At 36.8% G+C, this 23634-nt stretch overlaps 3 protein-coding genes across 16 annotated transcripts in view; 1 reads left to right on the top strand and 2 right to left on the bottom strand.

The window, feature by feature from the left end:
- Positions 1–1165: 1165 nt before the first annotated feature.
- armc1 (armadillo repeat containing 1) lies at positions 1166–12012 on the bottom strand. The gene is made up of 7 exons (XM_058765810.1): positions 11783–12012; positions 10792–11000; positions 9408–9499; positions 6034–6223; positions 5811–5927; positions 5486–5560; positions 1166–4026 (listed from the first exon to the last, which is right to left on the bottom strand). The coding sequence occupies exons 2-7, from the start codon at positions 10951–10953 to the stop codon at positions 3835–3837; spliced, it is 828 nt and encodes a 275-aa protein (XP_058621793.1). The 5' UTR covers positions 10954–11000; positions 11783–12012; the 3' UTR covers positions 1166–3834.
- A 914-nt stretch (positions 12013–12926) lies between these two features.
- On the top strand, positions 12927–19714 carry mtfr1 (mitochondrial fission regulator 1). 2 transcript variants are annotated; one of them, XM_058764801.1, is made up of 9 exons: positions 13046–13080; positions 13336–13415; positions 13545–13637; positions 15317–15418; positions 16295–16410; positions 16483–16709; positions 17981–18242; positions 18320–18488; positions 18571–19714. In XM_058764801.1, the coding sequence occupies exons 3-9, from the start codon at positions 13602–13604 to the stop codon at positions 18616–18618; spliced, it is 960 nt and encodes a 319-aa protein (XP_058620784.1). In that variant the 5' UTR covers positions 13046–13080; positions 13336–13415; positions 13545–13601; the 3' UTR covers positions 18619–19714. The 2 variants fall into 2 exon arrangements, with proteins under 2 accessions (XP_058620783.1, XP_058620784.1); XM_058764800.1 differs by lacking the exon at positions 13336–13415 and having other exon boundaries at positions 12927–13080.
- An 84-nt stretch (positions 19715–19798) lies between these two features.
- The window catches only part of pde7a (phosphodiesterase 7A), a 45668-nt gene continuing 41832 nt past the window's right edge, over positions 19799–23634 (bottom strand). For all 13 annotated transcript variants that reach the window (XM_058764795.1, XM_058764784.1, XM_058764785.1 and 10 more), the window contains 4 exons: positions 23290–23434; positions 22858–22954; positions 22682–22762; positions 19799–21584 (listed from right to left, as the gene is read on the bottom strand). In XM_058764795.1, coding sequence (XP_058620778.1) covers positions 21361–21584; positions 22682–22762; positions 22858–22954; positions 23290–23434 — 547 coding nt within the window. In that variant the 3' untranslated portion in view covers positions 19799–21360. The remainder of the gene's footprint in view (positions 21585–22681; positions 22763–22857; positions 22955–23289; positions 23435–23634) is intronic.

Genomic DNA, 23634 nt, shown 5'->3' with positions numbered 1-23634 from the left:
CTGGCTTTTGAAAGCCAAAACCTATAGAGTCACATAATACTAACATAATTACCCCCAGCTAAACCTGCCATACGAGCACAGTATGGTCGCCATATGCGCGTCTTCCAGGCCTGTGGCCCAATTTAAGTATCTGACCCACTTCACATTGTGATAGTGGCATTAGGGTCTTTCAGATAGAGAGATGAAGGTGTGTATGTTGGATAAGGTGTGCTGTGATGATTGATGAGGTTTCCTGCGGCTTTCTCTCTGCACAGCCTTCACAAGAGGAGCAAAGCAGAATGACTTTGTCCTGATATCTCAGGGAGCATGGACTACTAATGCTGCTACACTAATATTAAGGAATCTAGACTAGGAAAGTGTTGATTTACCAATTTAAGCTTGGTGATCTAATGCCATTGCCGGTATAGATCATAGTTGGCCATGCACGTCTCTGCTGTCTAAGCAGGGCTGAAGGAAGTGGGCGTCCCTTACGGCTGTTTACACCCATCATTGAACATAACAGACTCTCTTTTTCTTCTTCTTCTACTGCTGCAGGCCTCAGCAGTTCAGCTGTCATGGTGATGCTGGTAGTGCCCCCCGGATTGGAGGTTGGACCCTGGATTTAAATAAGCAAAAACTGCATTTACAGCAATGCAATTACAATGGATGTCTATGGGGCAAGGAACTGTACCAGGACAAAAATATAAATAAAAAAAATATAGATAGACTTAAAGGAGAGTTGTGTAATGTTGTATCGGTAACGCATAATTAAAATTAGCTGAACTCCTAGAAGGGAAAATTTAGACAGCTTTACCATTCAAATAACACATTTTTGTAGTGGCTGACAATATGGGTGACAATAAGTGCCATAATATAATTAAATATAATATATAGACTATCGTTCAAAAGTTTGGAGTCAGTAAGATTTTAGGGATTTTTTTGAATAATAATAATATTAGCAAGGATGTATTAAATTGATCAAAAATCAATTCCATTTCAAATACATTGTTCTTTGTTTATCACAGTTACTGCAAAAATATTAAGCAGCATTTTCAACACTAATAATAAGAAATGTTTCTTGAGAACCAAATCAGCATATTAGAATCATTTCTGAAGGATCATGTGACACTGAAGACTGGAGTAATGATGCTGAATATTCAGCTTTGCCATCAGAGGAATAAAAATATTCAAATAGAAAATTATTTATTTTACATTTTAATAAAATTTCAGAATATTACTGTATCAAATAAATGCAGCCTTGGTGAGCATGAAAGACTTTTCAAAAACCATTAAAATCTCAAATACCCCACATTTTTGAACGTAATGTAACTGATATCAATAATTAATTGTATTTATTAATCATTTAATTTATTAATAGAACTCAGTTGACAGTTAATGAGGTACCATGCATAAAATTCATCAAATGAAGTCTTATTTTACACAACATTAAATCAAAATGCACAAAGCTGTCAGTATAATTTGGTACAGACAAAGTATGGGGATAAACACCACAGTTAATCAGCCAAACAGACATATTAGAATCTTGAAATGGCTAAATAGCAGCCGATCAATGAGCTTGATCAACATATATCAGTCTGTCACGTCATTTTTGTTTGAAAAAATAAAAAATGAATACAAACACTACGACAAATAAAAGCGCCACTTTTCTGGAACGCCTCGCAGCATAACTGTGAATAAAATCAGTTTTTTCAAACTGAGGGATGAGCCAGAATTATTTGCTGTGGTAGGTTTCAACATGTTTGAAACCTTTAAAGCCATAGTAGAACCCATTTATTCACAGTAAGAAGCTTTCACACGTTAACTGACATAATCATCAGATTCGTGGGCAACCTTAGCATTCAGCTGAAAAATCATAAAAAATAAGAAGAATGTTACAGTAACAAATTGGTGCCACCGAGGCTAATAAAACACAATTTCCAGTAAAAACAAAACACAAGCCAAATTTATTTGATCTATTTAATAATCCTTGTCATTACTGTGAAGAGCCAAGAATCGTGTGTCCTAAAACTCTTTGTATATAACAGCGAATATGCACTGTACATGAGAAGCTACTAAAATCTACCATCTGCCATGGGCTCTGGTTCTGTGTTCTTGGAATAACAGTGAACAGCAGCTTAAAACGCTTCAAGGAAAGATGGTATACAGTACAAGATCAGGGAAATAAAATTACAGAAAATGCAAAACTTGATTCAATTTGGATTTTGTTCATGAATATAACACTGCTGGCCTCTATCTCATCTTAAACCCAACTAAAAGCACGCCACTGTGTGATACCATTCTATACACTAATGCTGTCTTTGTAACAAATTCTCATCGTGAACCGACATGATGCGACTTAAAAAACAGTCTTAAAGCATGGCTGATTAGGAGGAAAAATATAAAAAGGTGCATACACTGATACTTTACTACATCCCAAGTTTTCCAGCATAACAAGGAGAAAAATAAAACGACAGGGACATACTGGTTTAACTCATTCTGATATCGATGTGTGCAGGTCTCCTTTTGGGAATGCACATACATGAGACCATCAGTTGCGGGAGAACATACACACATCCCTGAGCGGACTGAACGTCCTGAATGCGATATGTGAGGTCAGTCGATTATCGAAACTGTTAAAAGACACAGTCGGTCAGGGAAAACTCAGAAAAAGAGGCAAGGGGTGATGGTCATGCAGAGGTGACGGGCACATAAGCGGTCTTTTGGCTAGCAAGTGAACCCCACATTAAAAATGACCATGTTTATGAAAGGCCCTGAACAAAACATTCAGATTTATGGTATTTAGGAACACACACACGCACACACAAATCATTTTATAAATAGTCAGCATGGCATAAAAGGAAAACGGTATTGATGTTTAAGAAAGGTACAAAAAGAAAAAAAAAAAAAAAGTTTATAATATCAATTCCTAAAGGATCAGAGCTATTTTACAACATATTTTGCTAGTGTAAAGAAGGTTATCTGGTGTTTGGCACATGCTATAACATAAAAGGTTAGCATTACACACATAGTAACAGCTATTTCCTTGTGGCTTCCTTTTATTGGATGCGTTAACCGCTAATTATTATTACCACACACCAACCAGTGCTGGGGTTTTAATTGTGTTTTATGTGAAATCAGCTCTGTGAGGAAGAGTGAACCATCGCTACACATTTCAAACCTAAAAATCACGTCTTCAGAAGGCTTTAGAAGTTCAGACGAAGCGAATAAAGAGGATTTAAAAACGAGAAAATTAATCAACAAGCTACATAGCAAAAGGCAAACACAGAAGGAACGAGTTAAAAAAAAAAAAAACCTTAAAAATACGGCATGCTTTGAAAAGTGCTGATGAATAAAGTGGTATTAGGATTATCAAATAATTGACAAAAAAAATAAAAAAAGTTGTTTAAAATGTAAAAGAAAGCTGAGATGAAGGGTTAGAACACATCAGAAAGCACCCAAATTTGTAGAAATTTAGAAAACCTCAATGTAGGACCCGCCTGGCGAAACCCCCAAGGTGTTGTTTAGTCTCAACCGAAACAAACCCGTAAGGAGAATCTGTGGCGAATCGTTTGAAAACCTTGCCCCGACCAAACAAAAAAGGTGAATAAGAGAGAGCAGATACACACAAAATGCTTTCTGTGAACTTCTCCCGGTTGCTCTCAGGTTTTAGTGTCTCGTGTGGTGCGTATGCAGCGCTAACGTGAGTTTCAGGAGCAGGTTGGATCGCGAACCATTTACAGCCGCCGGTTGTGGCCTTTTTTAAAGTTGGAACAAGGTTATAAGTTTATTGCGGATGCGCTCTGCAGTCTGGCACGTGGAGCTGTAAAGGTGCGGGGCATGCGGGGAGTCGTGGGGTCACCAGTAAAATGAGCGGGACAGGAAGTTGGCGGCCGTGCTCAGCCAGCTCACGCCATCCTGCATGGAGCCCAGTCGCGTTACAGCCTTGTGCTGCTCCTGAGACGGGCTCTCGTCCTCAGGCAGATAATCTGGCAAATGTATGTTCTGCTCGACCACCACATCCGAGTCCTCTTGGAATGGGATTACAATCTGGATGGGAGGGAAAGAGCACAATGGGAATGACCCATTTTGTTATCATTTCTAAGCTTGCAAGCATAATTAAATTATTTATGTCTTATATATATATTTAAAAAAAAAAAAAAAAAAAGTTATATATATATATATATATATATATATATATATATAAAATTTGCAGCCAAAACAACAACCTAACCATCTTTGTGATACAACATGAAAGAACTATTAAGGCTGAGCAATATATCAGATACATATAAATTACTTATACTTGATATGTAAAATAAAACAAGACATACAAAAACAGAAAGATATATTCTGCCCCAACTTTCTGTCTCAAAAAGGGGTTGCATCCACAGAAGCAGAAAAAAAGTGATTAAATTGGGTCTTTAACCATTGTTAAAATGAGAGTCAGTTCTTTGAACTTTGCCTATTTCAGTGAATTGGTTCATGGCTCGAAAATGGTTAATGAAGCCCTCATGCGGCATTTAAGAATTATAATTTTTTGGAACAAAAACATTGGTGCACATGGCCAAAATAAAAAAAATAAAAATAAATACAGTAAGTAACATTTTATTATTGTTGTCATTATTGGTGCTAACAGTACACTGCAAAAAAAATGACTGTCCAAAATTAAATAAAGATGATTGGAGTATGTTTTACAAAACTTTCTTTGTAATTGTGAAATTTACTAGCAATTTCAGGGTGAAAATTGTTTCTACACTAATTTTTTTTAAACTATTTTAAAGCAAATGCATGTCAAGGATCATCAATTTATAAGACAAAATATTTTTTACTTGTTTTAGTCCAGCCCTACTAACTATATTGCTGTTTTTCTTAATACACAGCTCTTCGTTTGTGTCTGTTCAATGCTAAAAAAAAACAAAAACAAAACAGTGGATAAGACCATTACTCAATCAATTGTGCCACCTTCTGGTTGAAGAAGGAAGTGCATAGTAAAGCAGCATCCAAGACCTCCGGGATGACAGCCACCGGAGGTCGTGACTGTGCCGCTGCAGGTAGAGATTGCCCTTCCAGTTCAACCAGAGAGGACACATCTTTCTTTAATTACCACACAGTGCCTATTTGCACTGCATGCAAGAGTGTGTGTAGGTGTGCGTGTCTCCAGGGTCCTCTGACACAAGGTTTCAGGGCAGAGGGACATCCTGAGAGATCATGTGGAAAATGAGTAAGTCTTCTGATGGAGCGGGTGTAGCAGGGCTCACTACCCTCAACATGTTGAACTGCAGCTTTGAGGACAGATGCAGACATGACATCATTGACAACAAAATTAAACGCAGGCCGAAAACTGTCATTTGAAAGATTTTACATTGAATGCAAAAAGAGATAAATTTCCCAGCCAAAAAAGGAAAGCGGTCTAGCTTCAACTAGTGACATGAAGGGGAGTAGAAGACTATTTTCATGCTAGCTTCAACTGTTTATTGTGTGCATTCTGTTCATTTGATTTACTCACCTCCGCTCCATCTTCCCCCTTCACTACATGCTGTGCCTTCATGACTTTGGTTGAAGCTATAGCAGTTCCCAAGGCCTGAAGAATGAAGAAACAGTTGAATTACTTTATTAAAGCTTTTTATTTTATTTTATTAAAAATACAAAAAGCAAGACACTTTTTAAATGTTTTATTAAAAAATAACATACATACATACCATACATACCATACCATACCATACATACCATACAATCTATAACTATATATGCAATCAATGCAACCATTAGCTAATGATAATTCTGTTAAGTCTGTAGATGGTCACACGGATTGTGCTAGACTGTAAACTCACCTCAGCTTTCAAGTCTGATCGGATCCTCACCACACATCTCTTCACAGCCATCTGGAAGGTAAAGCTGATGACACCTTTGATCTTTAGCAGGGCTTCTTCACAAAGACTCCTCCGAGCCTGACATACACAGACACAGAGTGTCAAATTGTGCAGAACCAAACATCTGAATCTCCATATGCTCTGATTAAACAGGTTCCATTACAAGCTGTTTGACTGCAGTTACCGAATCATCAAGCCCGTCGATCTGAAGCACCACTGTTTTGGCTCGTTTGTTCGTTGAGCCCAGGAAAAACTGGGCTTTTCTTCTGCAAGAGGCGGCCGCTTCTGCCTGTTCGGCCTCCGCGCTGCTGGAGTTCTGCAGGATCTCGTAGATCTCAGACGCTAGCAGCTTGGTCTCGCCTGGCGACGTGCCCCTAGTGAAACACATCACAGATCACTGTAGGACTCACAAAAGATGACAAAAAAGAACAATAACAGCCACTGTTGATGAACAAAGAAATAATTATGCTCGTCTAGTCTGGTTAAAAGATCGTGTATTGTACATTTCAGTTCTTGTCGGTGCTGATATTTGAAAAGGTCATCACTCATGCAGACAAGAGGAGACAACATAGATCTGCGCAGGGGGGGAAATCTGCTGGCATGAGAGCTGGAGAAAAGTCAGTCTGATGGAGCTTGAACCAACTAACCTTTAGCACGTACAATATTGTGATTCATCAAGTGTCATGCAATCCATACGGTTTAATATCACAAGTAAGCAGAAATGCATATTGAACTTGACTAAATTAAGCTTAAAAATGAATAGATTGATGCATCATGGTAAGAAGAGAAAAAATATACTGTTACTGTATTTTAACAATACTGTTTTGAAGACAAAATCAAATAAAATAAGATAAAAAATTAAATTAAATTTCACTTTCTGTGGATGTTGCCCATCGGGAAGGAAGAAAAAAACTGAAATGCGTGAATAAAAAAAAAAAAACTATTAAAAAACTATTATTAAACTATTATCTTACTTCTTTTATATATTTTTTTTTCTTTGATAGATTAATAGCCTTATTGTGCTGCAAATTTTCTTAAAGACACCCATAAAAACCAACCAGGAAATTGTTTAGTCTTCAGAATATTTAGTTTTTATTTTTATATTATATTCTAATTTGTCAAATTTGGACATTATTTTCTCATGTGCATTCCCCGATAACAGGCAGCTGTAGATGATGGGCCCTTGCTAAATATATGATCATATGGCAAAAATCATGCACAGGTTACCCACTGGCACATATCAACCCACTCTCCCCTTCTGAAAAGGAAAAGTGGCGGAAAAGTCTCAAATAACTAATCAAAAGTTAGTGAAAATGTATATTTAGCCAATCAGATATTTGGTCACTAACTATAATCAAGTGACCTGTTCGTTTAATAGGGTTAAAAAAGACAGTAGTTCATTGACATCAGCATTTGAGGTCAGGCGTGACATCAGGATCTTGATATGCCCTACAGGCGCTAATGGGGGAGATGCAACGCTGCCATCACTCATGCAGAGTTACAGGAACGGACATCTGCTCCCTGGCATATCTGAGCTGCCAGACCTCCGAGCTTCCCATGTACACCTGAGGGAATGCTGATCTATCGGCATCTATATCCTCCGTCAAAAGGAAGATGTTTATCAACATATGCAGTCAAATGCTAGTATTAAAGACACAACGTGAGAAAACACTGAACATTCATAAAAAAAAAAACAAAAAAAAAAAACAATTCAAGCATTAGCACTGCTTATTTCTGAGCTATGTGGTCTCATCAGGGGTGATGAAGGATTCCTTCACTTCCTCTAGCCATATAATTTCACAGACTGGGGCGATACACGACCTCTACCCAAAGTCGTCGTGCCGGAAATAGTGACGGGCAGCTTGTGGAACTGCAGGGCACTCCTTGATGGCGTCTGTGCTAACTGAAGTGACAGGTGAATCAAAGGGGGCGGGCAGGGAGTCGCCCTGAGAGAAGGATATGCAGCTCTCTGCCAACCATTGGCACTTCTGTCGGTGAGGCTCCATGTAAACAGAAGGCACTCACTGTCTAAAAGCCTGCAGACTTTCGCACTTGAAATAAGCCTGAACTGCAGCGAATATACACATACGTGAATCCTTGATTCCTGCGCCTCTATACTTATAGCCATGGGGGTGTCAAAAACATGCAGTTGTATGAATATTTAAAGAATCAGTTGGCATCTACAGTGCTGTTTGACATATGAGGTAAAAGAAACCCTGAGTTTCATGTTTTCTAAAAGCACAAAAAGAGGGCTCAACAATATATTTTTTTTCTGCAGTAAATCAGATTTGCGTTGGCACTATTTACTCCATCACAAAAAAAATTCTGTCATGAGTTAAATAACAGTAAAAAATTATCTGAATTATTATTGGTTTATTATATAATACTACTTTTTTATTGATAGTTATATAACAAACTGTTGTTATTAAAATTATTATTATTATAGTTTATTACATTTATTAACAAATAATTTGACAGGTTTTTAATGAAACAGCACTAATGTAGCTATATGACATCTATAAATTTATAAACAATTTTGCTAGAAAATGGTGGCTTATCCTAAGTTTCTACAAAATCTACATCAGCCAGCTAAATAACATCATATTTTGTGATATTTACAATATAATTCAAACGTTTGTGGTCAGTAATTAAAAAAAAAAAAAAAGTAGTAGTTTATTTTGCTTACCAAGTTTGCATTTTCATTGACCAAAAACTACAGTAAAAACAAACAAAAATATATATATATTTTTTAAAGATTCTTTTGCATATTAACATTTTTTATATCCTGTGATGGAAAGCTGAATTGTAATATTGTCACTCTAATATGCTGATTTGGTATGCAAGAAACTATCATTATTATTAATGTTGAAAACAGTTGCTTTTGTGGAATATTTTATGAATAGAAAGTTTAAAGAAACAACGTTTCTTTGAAACAAATCTTTTGTAACATTATAAATGTCTTTACTGTCACTTTAAAACATTTTAATGGACCTCTGTATTAATTTCTTTAAAAAAAAAAAAAAAAAAAAAAAAATCATACTGATTGAACAATATTGAATTGAATTTCTTTATTATCATTGTATATACATACAACCTTCTTTGTACCAGAATTTCGCATGCAACTTCCCCACTAGATGCAATTAATTAATTAATTAATAAAAATAGATTACTTTAGTTTGCCGAAAAATAAGATAATTCTGAAGAATTCTAAATATGAACTCCTCCATATCTGTAGTGGTATGATATTCTCTCTGGCGTCTTAGACTGACCTCTGCTGGACATTAACCCATGGCGAGCAAACAAATGCAATCGTGCACTACATCAGGTTGCTTGACAGTTCACATTACGCTTCAAGAGCAAGCTTGCATCATCACTCCCATTTAGCTTCAAAACAGACAAATCTGCTTATGACAGGACGACCTTTCTCATGCACTTAAAATCTGCCCACCACACACATTCACTTCAACTAAAGCAGCAGGATGAGGTTTTCTGCAGGAAAGTGCAAAGCGAGCTCGTGTTGCCTTCATGTTTTGTGGCAGCGTGACGGGAGCGACTTACTTCTGCATGACGTTCTGCAGGCTCAGCATCATTCCCAGCTCGTCCTTCATCTTCTCCCTGTTGGCGCGGCATTCTGCCAGGTAGCGCACCGCCTAGAAGGACACAAAGCCATTAAGGGTCACGCAGGGACATTACAGAGGCAAACCGCCAGGCACCGCTGTGATAACAGATCCATTAACACAACACCAAGAACTACTTGGGTCAGAGTTACTGTGTGTGTGAAAAAGTGTGTTATTCCAACATTGTCCAAATATCTCCACAGGTGCGATGTCCTTCTGAAAGAGGTAAAACAAAGTAGGGTCCAAACTCTGAGGGCACATTAAAATTTTGGGGCTCAAAATCTAATTTTAAACTGGAATTAGAGTTTTAGAATTTAAAAACATTGACATTATTATAGGTTGTGCACTATTTCTCACCAGTCAAATAAGGACATTTGTGATCAGACCATATCACACAAAATGCCAGATGTTCTTGCTTCCACTGAAGAACAAGATGCTCTGGAGCATTCTCAAATCATACTGGGGAACATGGACACAGACGTCTCTGTCCATCTTACAGAGGAAGAGAAAACACTTTCCGGTCTGGACATTCTGCATTGTAAAAATACTAGACAGCAGGTGGCAGTCATGTGATGTGTCTATGGACAGCTGGGTGGGCAATGAATGATCTGATTGGTTGATACAAATGCCTCAATATCCAACAATTTAATAAATAAAAATAAAACAATAATAACAACAACAACGTTACAAATTTTTGTAGATACAAATATAGCAGGAGGCAGTAATAAAATATTATTTTAACATTTTATCATTGAAATCTAATCTATTTGAGTGATAGATAAATAAATAAATAAAAATAATAATTATTATTATTATTTATTACAAATATAGCGGCTGGGTAGGCTTTGAGTGATCTGGTTGGTTTATACTCGAATACTTTGATATAAAACTACTTGGAAATTTTAATGGTATAATGAGTTAACTTGATGTTAAAGAAGAAAAATTTGAAAATAGTAAATGCTGTCTATTATGCTTGATGTTGGGATATCTGAATTCAAGTTAAAGCTAAAAATCGCTTACAGTAAACTATAAGTAAACCACTCATAACATTTCCCAGAAAAATGATCAAATTATTTGTAGCTATCAAAACATTACTGCTTGTTTGAGAATATCAACATACACCAAAAATATGCATGTTTATTACAGCATAAATGTTCTTACTGGAACCCTATCATCATCATCATATATTTTTGAGTTCATAAAGACCCCTAATTTGAACCCTTAATTACCACTATGCTTACATGGTAGTAAACATCTTGCAGGTCACTACAGAAAAACCGTCTGCACAAGTCTTGACTGCAGATGTCTTATAAACAGAATCTTACCAATAGCGCAGAGTAGACGACTTGTGGATTGGGATGATCGAAGAAGAGAATGAGGCCTGACAAGCAGCCTTGATCTTCAACGATAGCTCGCCTGTTGAGGGGGTCAGCAGCTAAGTCCCTCAGCTGATTCACCACAGCCAAGGCATCAGGCTCCCCGCTCATGGTGCTCCCACACCAAGGGCCATGCACATCAAATACACAGATCTTTGCTGAGGGGGAATAAAAATAGGAACTGGATAACTTCTGATATAACGGAACATGTTGACAGACACACAAAGGTTTACCATAAAAACAACATAAAAGCTGGTTTGAGCTTAATTGCATTAACCTGATAAAAAGTTTGCCTGCTCAACCTGATATTAGATTTTTTTTTAAATATACATTATCATTTTTTTGTAAATATATTTAAACAAAAAAAAAAAAAAAAAAACAACAACAACACGAATCCGAGGTTTATTGACTGACGTCACTCAGTAAATATGCATTGCTGTCGCGCGTGCGTCGTTTCGCATTGATTTACAGATGATCTCTATACACGTGGCTTATTATTGGCTTTCATCGTGAACTAAATGACCCATGGTGGTCATGTCTGATTCACATAGCACAACATAGCATTACAAGGCCTTTAAATGGGGCCTGTGCTAACTGGCTAGCATTAACACGGCATCAGAAGGCAATGACAATCTGAATTCTCATATGAATTATAAAACTGCATGTAAAAGCAAACATTTGAAGCTTATTTCTCATTCATATTTAGTCTACAGACATCAATACGTGTGGATCTGAATGTCTTCCTATGAACAAAACGATGCCAGCACGCAAAAAGAGAAAGGCAGAATCTGTTTCTATCAGGACGCAAATAAATATACACCTGTATGAAGCCAAATAATAGTAATAAATGTATAAAAAGAGTTTTTGATTCTTATGTGCGTGGTATCTGTCTTGTTAACCTTGTGTGTGTTGTGGCACTGTTGTCCACGCATAACCTTACAGCAAACACGCCCAGGACGACTCCTCGCTCCCGATGATCCTGTCCAGTCAAAGAATCAAACCCGCCGACAAATGAACTGCTGATGGATACGCAACTGGATGTAGCTCGTATAATAACGACGACGGTGAATATGGTTAAAAGTCTCTATGACAGCTGTTCTGGTCAGGTATATTTGGCCATTATCTGCGGAGCTTATAGCACCCTTTACAACACTTCCTGGATTTAGACAGACTGATTGGAAGATGTGGACTATGACGCCATGCGTTCTTGACCAATTAGAAAGTGTTTTACTGAGACAACGTTAATTTCTCATGATATATAAATATTAAAGCAAATTATAGAACTATTTCAGATCTGAACCAAAAAGTATTTGGCTATTGTAATTGTTTTTATTCTATTGCGAAAATACATACAAAGCATCAGCCAAGGAAGCAAGTAAAAATGCTAAATAGCATATATTAATATATTTTATTGATTGGGTCCCTACTAAAATACATGAAAAAAAACAACACGTGACAAAACAATACATGACAAATCAAATGTAACTGATATAGGCAGAAAAGAAACATAAAAACAACTGTATTTCCTCTAATGTAGACGAACAGATAAAAATAGTCTAGTTCAGGAGAGTGCATTTTTATCTGTTGCCAGTATACATAAAACAATAGAAGGGCGAAGCAATGCAATAATAATACTACTACTACTAATAATAATAATAATAAAGTACATGTTTGATACGATTTTATTTAGGTAAATATTTTAAAAGATTTCCAAATAATCAAATCTTTTATTTAATTTATTTATTTATTGCTGTTTGATAACCTATAATTAAGTAGGAGTATTCAGTATTGTCCTTTATAAAAGCTATATTACCAGATTTTAAGATGGATTTTTTTAAATTTCTGAATCTGAAACTAAACAAAATTAAATTAATAACATACAAAAACAAAATAATCTTTTTAAACCGGTCATAGTCATCCAACCTCCACTCACTTCCGAAATTCAGCAAATCCATTCCATGGATGCATTCCTGCATGCCTCGTGTAATGTGAGTCATAACTCACTTATGACTGGACAGTTGTATTGTCAATCCACTACTCTAAACCAGTGGTTGACTCCGTACTCATAGAACCCACCCATTGTTGGAATATTCTCAAACCCCATTTGCCAATATTGTTAAGTCCCGCCCTTCTTCCCAAACGTCTGCTCCCGCACTGTGGAAAAACACAGGTAACCGCTGGATAGCACTAGCGTAGCACAGCCAGGATCCTGAAGTCTACTACACTGCATTTTACATGGTAAGGACATCGATATTTTCTTGTTTTGTCCTATTAGAAATCGCGACAACTTTTGTAAACAACTAACATCGCGTTTAATACAACAATGAAACAATAACGCTTGGTTTTTTAGCGCATTTAACCTTTGTGATAAAGTTTGTAGACAGTTCACTAGTCCTCTGTTTGCGGTATCTATTGGTGACAAACACTCAGGTGGCTTACAAAGAAGCAACTAGAAAATGTTTAGTACCTCAGTGTTTTCTGGTAAATGTCAAGGTGAACATCACGTTGAACAACGGCTGTTTGGGAAAGAAGGAGTGTAGGAGACACGTTTGTACTAGATGCTCTTCTGCTATGTGAGAATGACTAACAGTTTACAGACATCATAACGTTTTTCATGTGAAAAACCAGGGTACTCTAATGTGATGTTAAAATTATAAATGAGTCTAAAAGTGATTCTAATTTTTTTTGGTTTTGATCTGAAGATGACCTAGCACACATCCTTGATGATGATGAGACAGATCTGTAAGTGAAGTTACAAGATGAGTGGAAGTCATAGGCGGATAGAGATGGACCTGGTAAGTTCATACACAGAATTACAAGTGCTGGTCATATAATTAGAATATCATCAAAAAGTTGATTTATTTCACTATTGCCATTCAAAAAGTGAAACTTGTATATTCATTCATTACACACAGACTGATATATTTCAAATGTTTATTTCTTTTAATTTTGATGATTATAACTGACAACTAAGGAAAATCCCAAATTCAGTATCTCAGAAAATTAGAATATTACTTAAGACCAATACAAAGAAAGGATTTTTAGAAATCTTGGCCAACTGAAAAGTATGAACGTGAAAAGTATGAGCATGTACAGCACTCAATACTTAGTTGGGGCTCCTTTTGCCTGAATTACTGCAGCAATGTGGCGTGGCATGGAGTCGATCAGTCTGTGGCACTGCTCAGGTGTTATGAGAGCCCAAGTTGCTTTGATAGTGGCCTTCAGCTCATCTGCATTGTTGGGTCTGGTGTCTCATCTTCCCCTTCACAATACCCCATAGATTTTCTATGGGGTTAAGGTCAGGCGAGTTTGCTGGCCAATTAAGAACAGGGATACCATGGTCCTTAAATCAGATACTGGTTGCTTTGGCACTGTGTGCAGATGCCAAGTCCTGTTGGAAAATGAAATCTGCATCTCCATAAAGTTGGTCAGCAGCAGGAAGCATGAAGTGCTCTAAAACTTCCTGGTATACGGCTGCGTTGACCTTGGACCTCAGAAAACACAGTGGACCAACACCAGCAGATGACATGGCACCCCAAACCATCACTGACTGTGGAAACTTTACACTGGACCTCAAGCAACGTGGATTGTGTGCCTCTCCTCTCTTCCTCCAGACTCTGGGACCCTGATTTCCAAAGGAAATGCAAAATTTACTTATCACAGAACATAACTTTGGACCACTCAGCAGCAGTCCAGTCCTTTTGTCTTTAGCCCAGGCGAGACGCTTCTGACGCTGTCTGTTGTTCAAGAGTGGCTTGACACAAGGAATGTGACAGCTGAGACCCATGTCTTGCATGCATCTGTGCGTAGCACTGACTCCAGCTGCAGTCCACTCTTTGTGAATCTCCCCCACATTTTTGAATGAGTTTTGTTTCACAATCCTCTCCAGGGTGCAGTTATCCCTATTGCTTGTACACTTTTTTCTACCACATTTTCCTTCCCTTCGCCTCTCTATTAATGTGCTTGGACACAGAGCTCTGTGAACAGCCAGCCTCTTTTTGCAATGACCTTTTGTGTCTTGCCCTCCTTGTGCAACGTGTCAATGGTCGTCTTTTGGACAACTGTCTAGTCAGCGGTCTTCCCCATGATTGTGTAGCCTACAGAACTAGACTGAGAGACCATTTAAAGGCCTTTGCAGGTGTTTTGAGTTAATTAGCTGATTAGAGTGTGGCACCAGGTGTCTTCAATATTGAACCTTTTCACAATATTCTAATTTTCTGAGATACTGAATTTGGGATTTTCCTTAGTTGTCAATTATAATCATCAAAATTAAAAGAAATAAACATTTGAAATATATCAGTCTGTGTGTAATGAATGAATATAATATACAAGTTTCACTTTTTGAATGGAATTAGTGAAATAAATCAACTTTTTGATGATATTCTAATTATATGACCAGCACCTGTATATGTAGAGTTCTTGATATTCACTCATCCTGTGATTAGAAGAATGAGTATCTTTATATCTCTCTTAGGCTGTAGGATCTTCATCAAAGCCTTATGGGTCCTCCAGGAGTATTGTCAGAAGAATTGCCACAAATCTTCCCTTAGCACCCTGCCCTCGTGTCCATTTTCAGGTAACATGTCAGTCTTTATTCAAATGCATCAAAAAGATATCTCAAACTTTTAGTAATTATGTCAACAGACAATTCAAGTGATCTTTACAAATGATTTTGAGTGCCTGTTATGTTTTTAAATATTTGCAGTCTTTTTCTATTTTATTATTTTCAGGTAGTCTTTCATTCCATCATTATCATAGTGTTTTCCACTTTTATTGCATTTTTGCTTCTCAAAACCTTTAACGTTCTCCATCTTTGGCCTGTCATTATTCAGTTCTCCCATATCATCATATTTCGGTCCTGTTCTGTTTTGATTCCATCATTGTGCTGACAATCAACAATCATGAATCACAGGGACAGGTGTCCGCTCACAATATCTAATCTAGCCTTTTCCTACTGTCTAATCTTTAAAACAAAACTATGATGACATTAAATTCACCTTGAAACTTTTATTACTGTTTCTCTCTTCTCTGCCCTTCCTTCCAGCTGTCCTGTATGTCAGGAATGCAGCATGTCTGCTTTAGGTCAGTTCTCTGGTTCATTGTTGAAAAATCTAGGCCAAAAATACAAGTTTTGCTTAAAAAGTACTTATTTTTTAAATAAAACACCGGCATTATTATTGATCTCCTCTTGACAAAGGAGCTGAATGCTGTTGTGATGTTGTAATTGCTTTATTAATCACTAGGCGATGTTTAAACTGGTTTCCCTGGTGCTGTTTTCTTTGCCGTGGCTGTGAAAACATTTGGTGCTTGCTCTGCTGTTGTAGTTCTGACATTGTTTGAGAGCTTGAGTGTCTGTGAGGGGTTTGTTTGTCGTTGTCGTGAGTCTTGTAAAGTGCCCTGAGCAGGTGTTGTAATTATTAACTGTCCTTTAAACGGTCTTTGGGTCATGCAGCTTCATCCGTTCGCTGCAGGAACGAGTTTCCTTAACAATTCAAATGGACTTGTAGCCACACTCGCTGATGTGGGCTGGATGGACAGAGAAGAGAGCGATGGCGCTGGCAGAAATGGGTAAAAATATTTCTAAATTGATTTAGAAAACAGAAATTTGAATATCGTAATTATCATATGTGTGTTCTGCAGGTTTGAGGCTGATTCTGGGTTGTTTTTCCGCAACCAGCAGTGCAGACCTCTGAGACGTCAACGGTCATTACCCAGCTTGCATCAGGCTGAACCTGCACCACAGAGTCAGACGATCATCAACGATGAAACCATTCAGAAAATCAGTGCTCTGGAGACTGAGCTGGCCAAACTTAGAGCGCAAATTGCACAGATCGTTCAGGCACAGGAGCAAAGTGCTCAATCCACAGGTTTAGTTGCAGTGCTACTTTAGTATTATGTGTATATACCATTTTAGTATTTTGAAGTAGCTTTTGTTTTGATATTTGTAGTTTACATTTTATATTCTAGTGTTCAAAGTTCTGAAATCAAGGCTGAAAGTCTTAAATTTACAATATTAATTGTTGCATGCATTGCAAATACTCAGTATTTTTTTGTTTTCCAATATGAAAATCTCAACTTCCTTGAATCAAGATACATTTACTTGAGATGCAATATGAAGAGATAAAGTCTTGTTTTCTGAGAAATTTAACAAAATTAAGTGGGTTTATACTCTAAACAAGAACAAATGTCGGTCACACTTTATATTAGGTGGCCTTAACTACTATGTACTTGCATCAAAAAATAAGTACAATGTACTTATTGTGGTCATATTGTATTGCAAAACACTTTTGCTGCTATTGAGGTGGGATACGGGTAAGGTTAGGGACAGGTTTGGTGGTATGGGTAGGTTTAAGGGTGGGTTAAGGTGTAAGGGATGGGTCAGCAGTGTAATTATAAATGTAATTACAGAAATTAATTACAGATGTAACTACATATAAGTACAATGTAAAAACTTGTATGTACACAATAAATGCATTGTACCAAATGATTAATTTAAATGTAAGTACACAGTAGTTAAGGCCACCTAATATAAAGTGGGACCCAAATGTCTACCAATGGGTAAGAAAAATAAAATAACTTTCCCTTTATGAATTTTCCCTTTGAAAAAATACTTTTTCTGACCCTATAGGCTGATATTTGTTCTTGTTATAATCATAAACTGTGATGAATTTCTTAGTGTCCAACTTCAATTTATTCCATAATTTTGTTTTTAGTTGGTTTTAAAAAGGTCTTAAATTTACCCTTAACAAAACCTGCAGAAACCCTGTTAGATGTTTTTCATACTTTTAGATTTTCTAGATTCATTTTAATGTATGGAAAAATAGTTTAAATATTTTTAGTAATATTTAACAGCAAAAATGAATGAATCCCACACACTTTTAGTACATGCAAACGTATCAAAAAATACATTTATTCACAACATTGATTGATTATTAGTTATATTTAACAACAACACTGGTTAGTTGTTCTTTATGCCCCAAAAATATGCCACAGTGATGTTAATGTTAGGCATGTACAATACATTTGCTTGCAAAGTGTTGGCATTCTTGCAAAAGACATAAAATCGCACTCTGCTAGTAAATACTTTGGTATTGGTCGTTTTTACCCATTTAAAGTTGCAATTTTTGTGTTGTTTCAGCTCCAGCACCAGGTGGTCCCCCTGTACCCCAAGCTCCACCAATGGCTCCAGTTCCACCTCCGCCGCCTCCACCACCTCCTCCTCCGTGTCCTGCCCTTGGCATACAGCGAAGCTATTCCACCATTGACCTTATTCGAGAGCGTCGTGGGAAAAAGGCAGAGCAGAAGACAGAACTGGAGTCGGCACCTAAAAAGCCAGAGCTTCCCAACATGCTAGACGTACTGAAAGACATAGGGAAAGTGAAGCTGCGCTCAGTTAAGAGGTAAATGTTATAGTGGTGACATACAAACCTCATCATAAATACTTACCAGTAAGGTTCAATTATCCTTTCGTTCCCAGTCTTCAAGAGGACACGAAACCAAAACCTGTTGAGCCCACAGATGCTGCAGCTTTAATCGCAGAGGCCCTGAAACGCAAGTTCGCTCACCGCTACAGGAGCGACAGTGAATGTGATGGCAACTTCGACTTGCCAGCTCCTGAGAATAAGACCCACGTAGAAACACCACTGGTAAGAGAAATCACTCGAAAAAATGATCTCTGGCTTGTTTTGTTTTAGTGCCATCGTCATTTTTGTGCCATTTCTTTTGCAGTTTGGACAGCATATGTTAAAGTCGACTGGAAGGAGGAAACTGTGCTAGGATGGAGCTACTCATCTGAGCAGGTTAATGTAGTTAACCTGATGACCCTTAAATTTCAATAACCGGCTAACTTTTCTTGTTAGCCCTCAAAATGTTGTTAAGTGTTCTTTTAGGTGAGCATGGAAATGCCAAACACTATGCAGTCAATCTGGTTTCCCAGTTGAATAGCTATGTAATTTGCACTTTGAAAAGTTCATTTCTATCAGTACATCTTGTACCACAGCCAGTTCCATCATTAATGCCAGTTACCTGAGAAATTTGTTCTTTTTGTTGGGTTTTATGTATGATTTTATATGTGGATTTATTTGGATCTGTTGAAGGTCAACAGTGCAAATATTCGACCTTGTTGGATTCCTCTCATTTGAAGGGATAATGTTGAACAAAAACACTAAAGTGTATGGCTTGTTCTTTATCAGTGGTTTTATGTGTATTTTTAACACCTGTTTGCACAGAAGTTGTGTCTTCTTCAAAGTTACAATCCATAGTTGCTAGTAACTTTAGGTTTTCTGTCATGTGACCACTAGCAATTATGAAGCACTTTTGTGATCATCATATATAGGGCTTAGATGGTGCTGTTAGTAGTATTTGCTCAGTAATTTAAAATCCTTTTTAGGTTGTAATTTATTATTTTGGAGCATTTGCATGATATGGTTCTGGAAGTCATTTAGTTATTTAACCAGTTTAATAAATTACTTGAATAATGTAATTTTATGACATCAAGCTTGTTATCTCTAGTACAGTGCCGACTTCAGTCTATCAGTAGAATTTTTTGACAGTGTTTGTACCTTAAAAGGTTTGTATTTTTGCACATATAACCAAAATGTCTGCTGTGCACCAAAAGTCAGTGCATGTGCACCAAAAGTCAGTGCATTTGCATTATATTACAGTACAGGATTTCTCATTTCAAAGATTTCTAACTGGATTTAATGGCCAGCACATAGGAAGCAAACCTCAGAATTGAAGGGAATCTCCTGGCGGAGATGTATTTCTGGTTTTATTATGGATTGTGATATTTTATCCAAATCGGTTGATTTTATTACACGCTACAGAACAGTTTTGAATGGACTTTAATTTCTTGAATAAACCCAAAACTGTCGATCTGTGTTTTTTCATTTCTGTAATGATCTTTCTACTTGGTTGCATTTGGACATAAAGAACAGCATGAGCTCATGCCATCCGGTAGAGAAACGTTTTGTGAAGTTTTATTCATCAAAAATGCAACTGCAACAAGTATGTATCAAAAGGTTATACGGCAAAGCCTTTACAAAATGGCTTGACACATAGGTCATCTCCCCAAAATGGCTGTTACAACAAACTGTAAACAGTTTTTTTTTCTTAAATCAACAGTCTTACAGCACTTACAACAAATATACAAATCACCTAAAATAAAGCACCTCTTCTCTTTCCAAATATCAAGAGAAGCACAAAAAACAACTGTCCGTTCTGTACAGAATTCAAAACAATACACAATAATGGAATGTTCAATGTTAAAAATCAAATCATTAAACCAATTCTCCTCCATATATTTAAAAAAAAAAAAAAGGTTTCTCCACGACAAAAAGGCAAAGGGTCAGACAGTGCACTAAATGGAAAATGTGATGAGTTTAAACTGAAAACGAAAGCTGGTTTGGTCACTTAGCTTTGTGCATAGTTTTAAGGCATTGTGTAGCAGAGTGGCTTCGAGACATTCTGAGAAGGACTTATCTTTCTTTACAAAATACAGAGGAGAAAGAAAGAGAGGGGTTCTGGCTACCTACAAAAGGCACCTTTACTTCCTTGTTTCTCCAAAATAAGCAGGTCGGTGAAACCCTGAGCAAAATCCATGGAGAGTCCATTCAGCTACATGTCCCGTGACAAGATCCTTCTTCCATGGTCGAAAGGGTTCATCTCTGCCACCTTTCACAGAGCGACGTTCCTTCAACACATTGTCTGAAATAGAGGGGAGAGAAAGATGCAATGGAGCACAAATGGGATTCTTATGGCATCTGATGCGTCACACCGACGGGGTTGCAGTCCGACAGATCTTGTTGATCATCAGCAGTAGGTTTCGAAAAAAAAAAAAAAAAAAAATGTACAAGTGGTTCTTCACATCTGTGCTTAAAAGGCAATAATCACAGAACTGACATGATTCAGTTAGAAACAATATGTGTAAACAGTCTTCAGAGGCAGCAAAAGGACTGGGCTCTTCACATTTGTATTTTTGTACACAAGGAGGAAGATTGATTTGCAGAAGCACTGGCACACACTCGCACACACACGCGCTCGCACGCATTCGGTTTCACACACATTGTCTTGGTGCGGTTGTAAAAACCTCTCCTTTAAATACTCCAAGGTGTTTCAAATGACTTTCAGAGCAATTCAATGTTTCAAAATGGCACTTTAAAGCCATAGGAGGGGGTTCCTTCCTACCCCACATTCCCTTACAGTCTTTAATCAAAGCATCGGAGTTGAATTAGTAACGCCCAAAAGAAAAAAACAAAACAAATAAAGGTTAAATAAATATATCACAATAATTAAAAGAAACCAAAATTGCAGCAGTAGCCAAATGAGGTATCTATGTATTGCTCTATGTTGAAGGGTAAATGAGCGCTTAAAATTAAATAAATTAAATCAACAAACGAATGAATGAAAAAGAAGAGAACAAATCATCAGTGGTTGGTTGGAGATGGGTGGCGAGCAACTCAAACGAGACGTAAGATGTTTGGCTGAGGGCAGTAGAGGTGTTCTGCGAGCGCTGGGGTGTCATGACTCTTGGCTTCCCTGAGATAAGGCTCTGGAACTGGGCTCTTCTGTGGCTCGGCCCGGTTCGGATTCCCCCTCCTCGGAGCTCCCCGAAGCCTCGGGCTCCATGGCACTCCAACTGGCCTTGTTCAGGCCCAAATGGCCGAGCATGGTCTGAGAGAGCCGCGTGTCTGAAAAGCGTGCCCACTCTGCAAACAGAGGCTCCACCACGTAAGTCATGAAACCTGGTGGCAGAGAAAGAGAATCAGAGGCAGAGATCACAACATCAGCCAGACCATATAAAAAAAATTCATTTTAATAATTATAATATCATTACTACATAATTGTATACACACGTATAACAAAAAGTATAGATATAAAAATACACTATTTAAATATGATATTTATATTGTAGTAATATTACTGTATTATATACACTTTATATATTTTATATTTTTTATTATTTTATAAAAAAGGCAAGTCATTACATTTAATCACAGTAATTAAATCACAGTACAAGTACAGTATTACAAGTGACTGAAATTTTGTATAATTGATTTATCTAATTAAATATGCACTCATTTGCATGCATTTACAGAACAGAAATCTGAACACTGGATAAAGTCAGGTTCAAAGTTCATTTTTCTGACAGAGTTGACTGGTTTTACTGAAGGGATTTTATTGAATTTCAGATGTAAATCAAAAATAAAATGTAATTTAATGATAATTATAATTACATTATTATATTATATTTTATACATGCACATATAAACAACAAAAAAGTCAAACACTGTATATGTATGTATGTGCGTATGTACATACATATATAGTTTTCTGAAATGTGCAATGTTGTATGTTTTATTATATAATGAAATATGCACTCATTTGAATACCTTTTGTTGACATTTTTACAGAAGGGAATTTATTTACTGAATTTAATATTGAATTCCAAATTTTGGATCTCTCTTTTTTTTTTTTTTAACTCTATAAATTAGAAAATACTGTCGACAGCCAGAAAATTCACCATGTTTTTAGGAATGACATGTTATATAAAATCAATCAATCGTTATATGAACAATCCCTTCTGTAAAAACCTTCAGAATATAGATAAGAATAAAACTGGGAAATATATCATACACATAAATGTGTATTTTGGATATTTTCTTTCTACTAGTCTAAAAGAAGATAAGATTATTGAAACAAAATATCTCAAAATCTGAAAACTGACCAGTGCCTGAAAAGACCTGTAGTATCTTGCCTTAAAGCAATATACATACAATACATAATATTTTTACTATTATTCTTTTTCTCCCATATTCAGGGTGAATGTTCTGGTTCTTACCGATTTGAACACTGGCTATGGTGTTGGCTTCACTATCACACAGTGGACTGATTTCAAGTTTATGCTTCTTTTCAATATCACCTGAATAAGACGACAACAAAGCACAAAGATTAGCTTCTGAACACAGTGAACTAACAGCACACGGTGAGAGCATGATCATCGTGAGAACTGGCTACCTTGGTGGAAGAACTCCTCTGTGACCTTCTCACTCCACTGTTTGCTGAGCTCCCACGGTCTACACGGGTTACAGATATCTGCACATTTCAGGGCCATCTGGAACACACGCCAATTTGGTTTTAAGTGCCCAAAAGTGTCTGTCTTTATTTGAAAATATGGTATGCAGCCCTTCTGCTTAAAAACGGGACATCACAAACCTCAAGTACATTAAAGTCAGCATTATAGTGACCAAAACAAAATTAAATTAAAAAAAAATACATATTTGAATAAATTTAACTAATTTGTTATCTATAATTTTTAGGGGTTTTTTTCCCTCTTTTTTTAAAGCAAACATCTCAAATGTATTATTTTATCTCTCAAAGCCAAAGCTGGCACATAATCTGTATATAAAACTATATATAAAACTGCATGATGTTTGTTGAAATTCCCACCTGCAGAACGAAATGTCGATGAGAAGCGTGTCCTAAACGCAAGTCGTTCTCATCCAGATGTGTCCTGAACCGGGACAGGTACTCATTCTGTCGGCTGATATCTGTGGCCAGAATGAGCGACCCCAGCTGCCTCTCTATACTCAGACTGTTAAGAGACACCAATTAAAGTCAGTCAATCATAACAGAGGTCCTTTACATTGAGAAGTCTTAAAGAGACAGTAGGGAAAAAAGCACCTTTATTTTACTTTTCATAAATTGATCATAACATTTATAATTCTTGTAAGTGTAATAAAATATTAAGTATTTCCATTTTGCAAAAAAGTTCACAGCAAAAGTGAGTCGAAA

Source organism: Onychostoma macrolepis, chromosome 24 (genome assembly GCF_012432095.1).
Source record: "Onychostoma macrolepis isolate SWU-2019 chromosome 24, ASM1243209v1, whole genome shotgun sequence".
Taxonomy (NCBI): Eukaryota; Metazoa; Chordata; class Actinopteri; order Cypriniformes; family Cyprinidae; genus Onychostoma; species Onychostoma macrolepis.
Note: the sequence above shows the minus strand (reverse complement) of the source record. Positions and strands in the feature narration are given on the sequence as shown.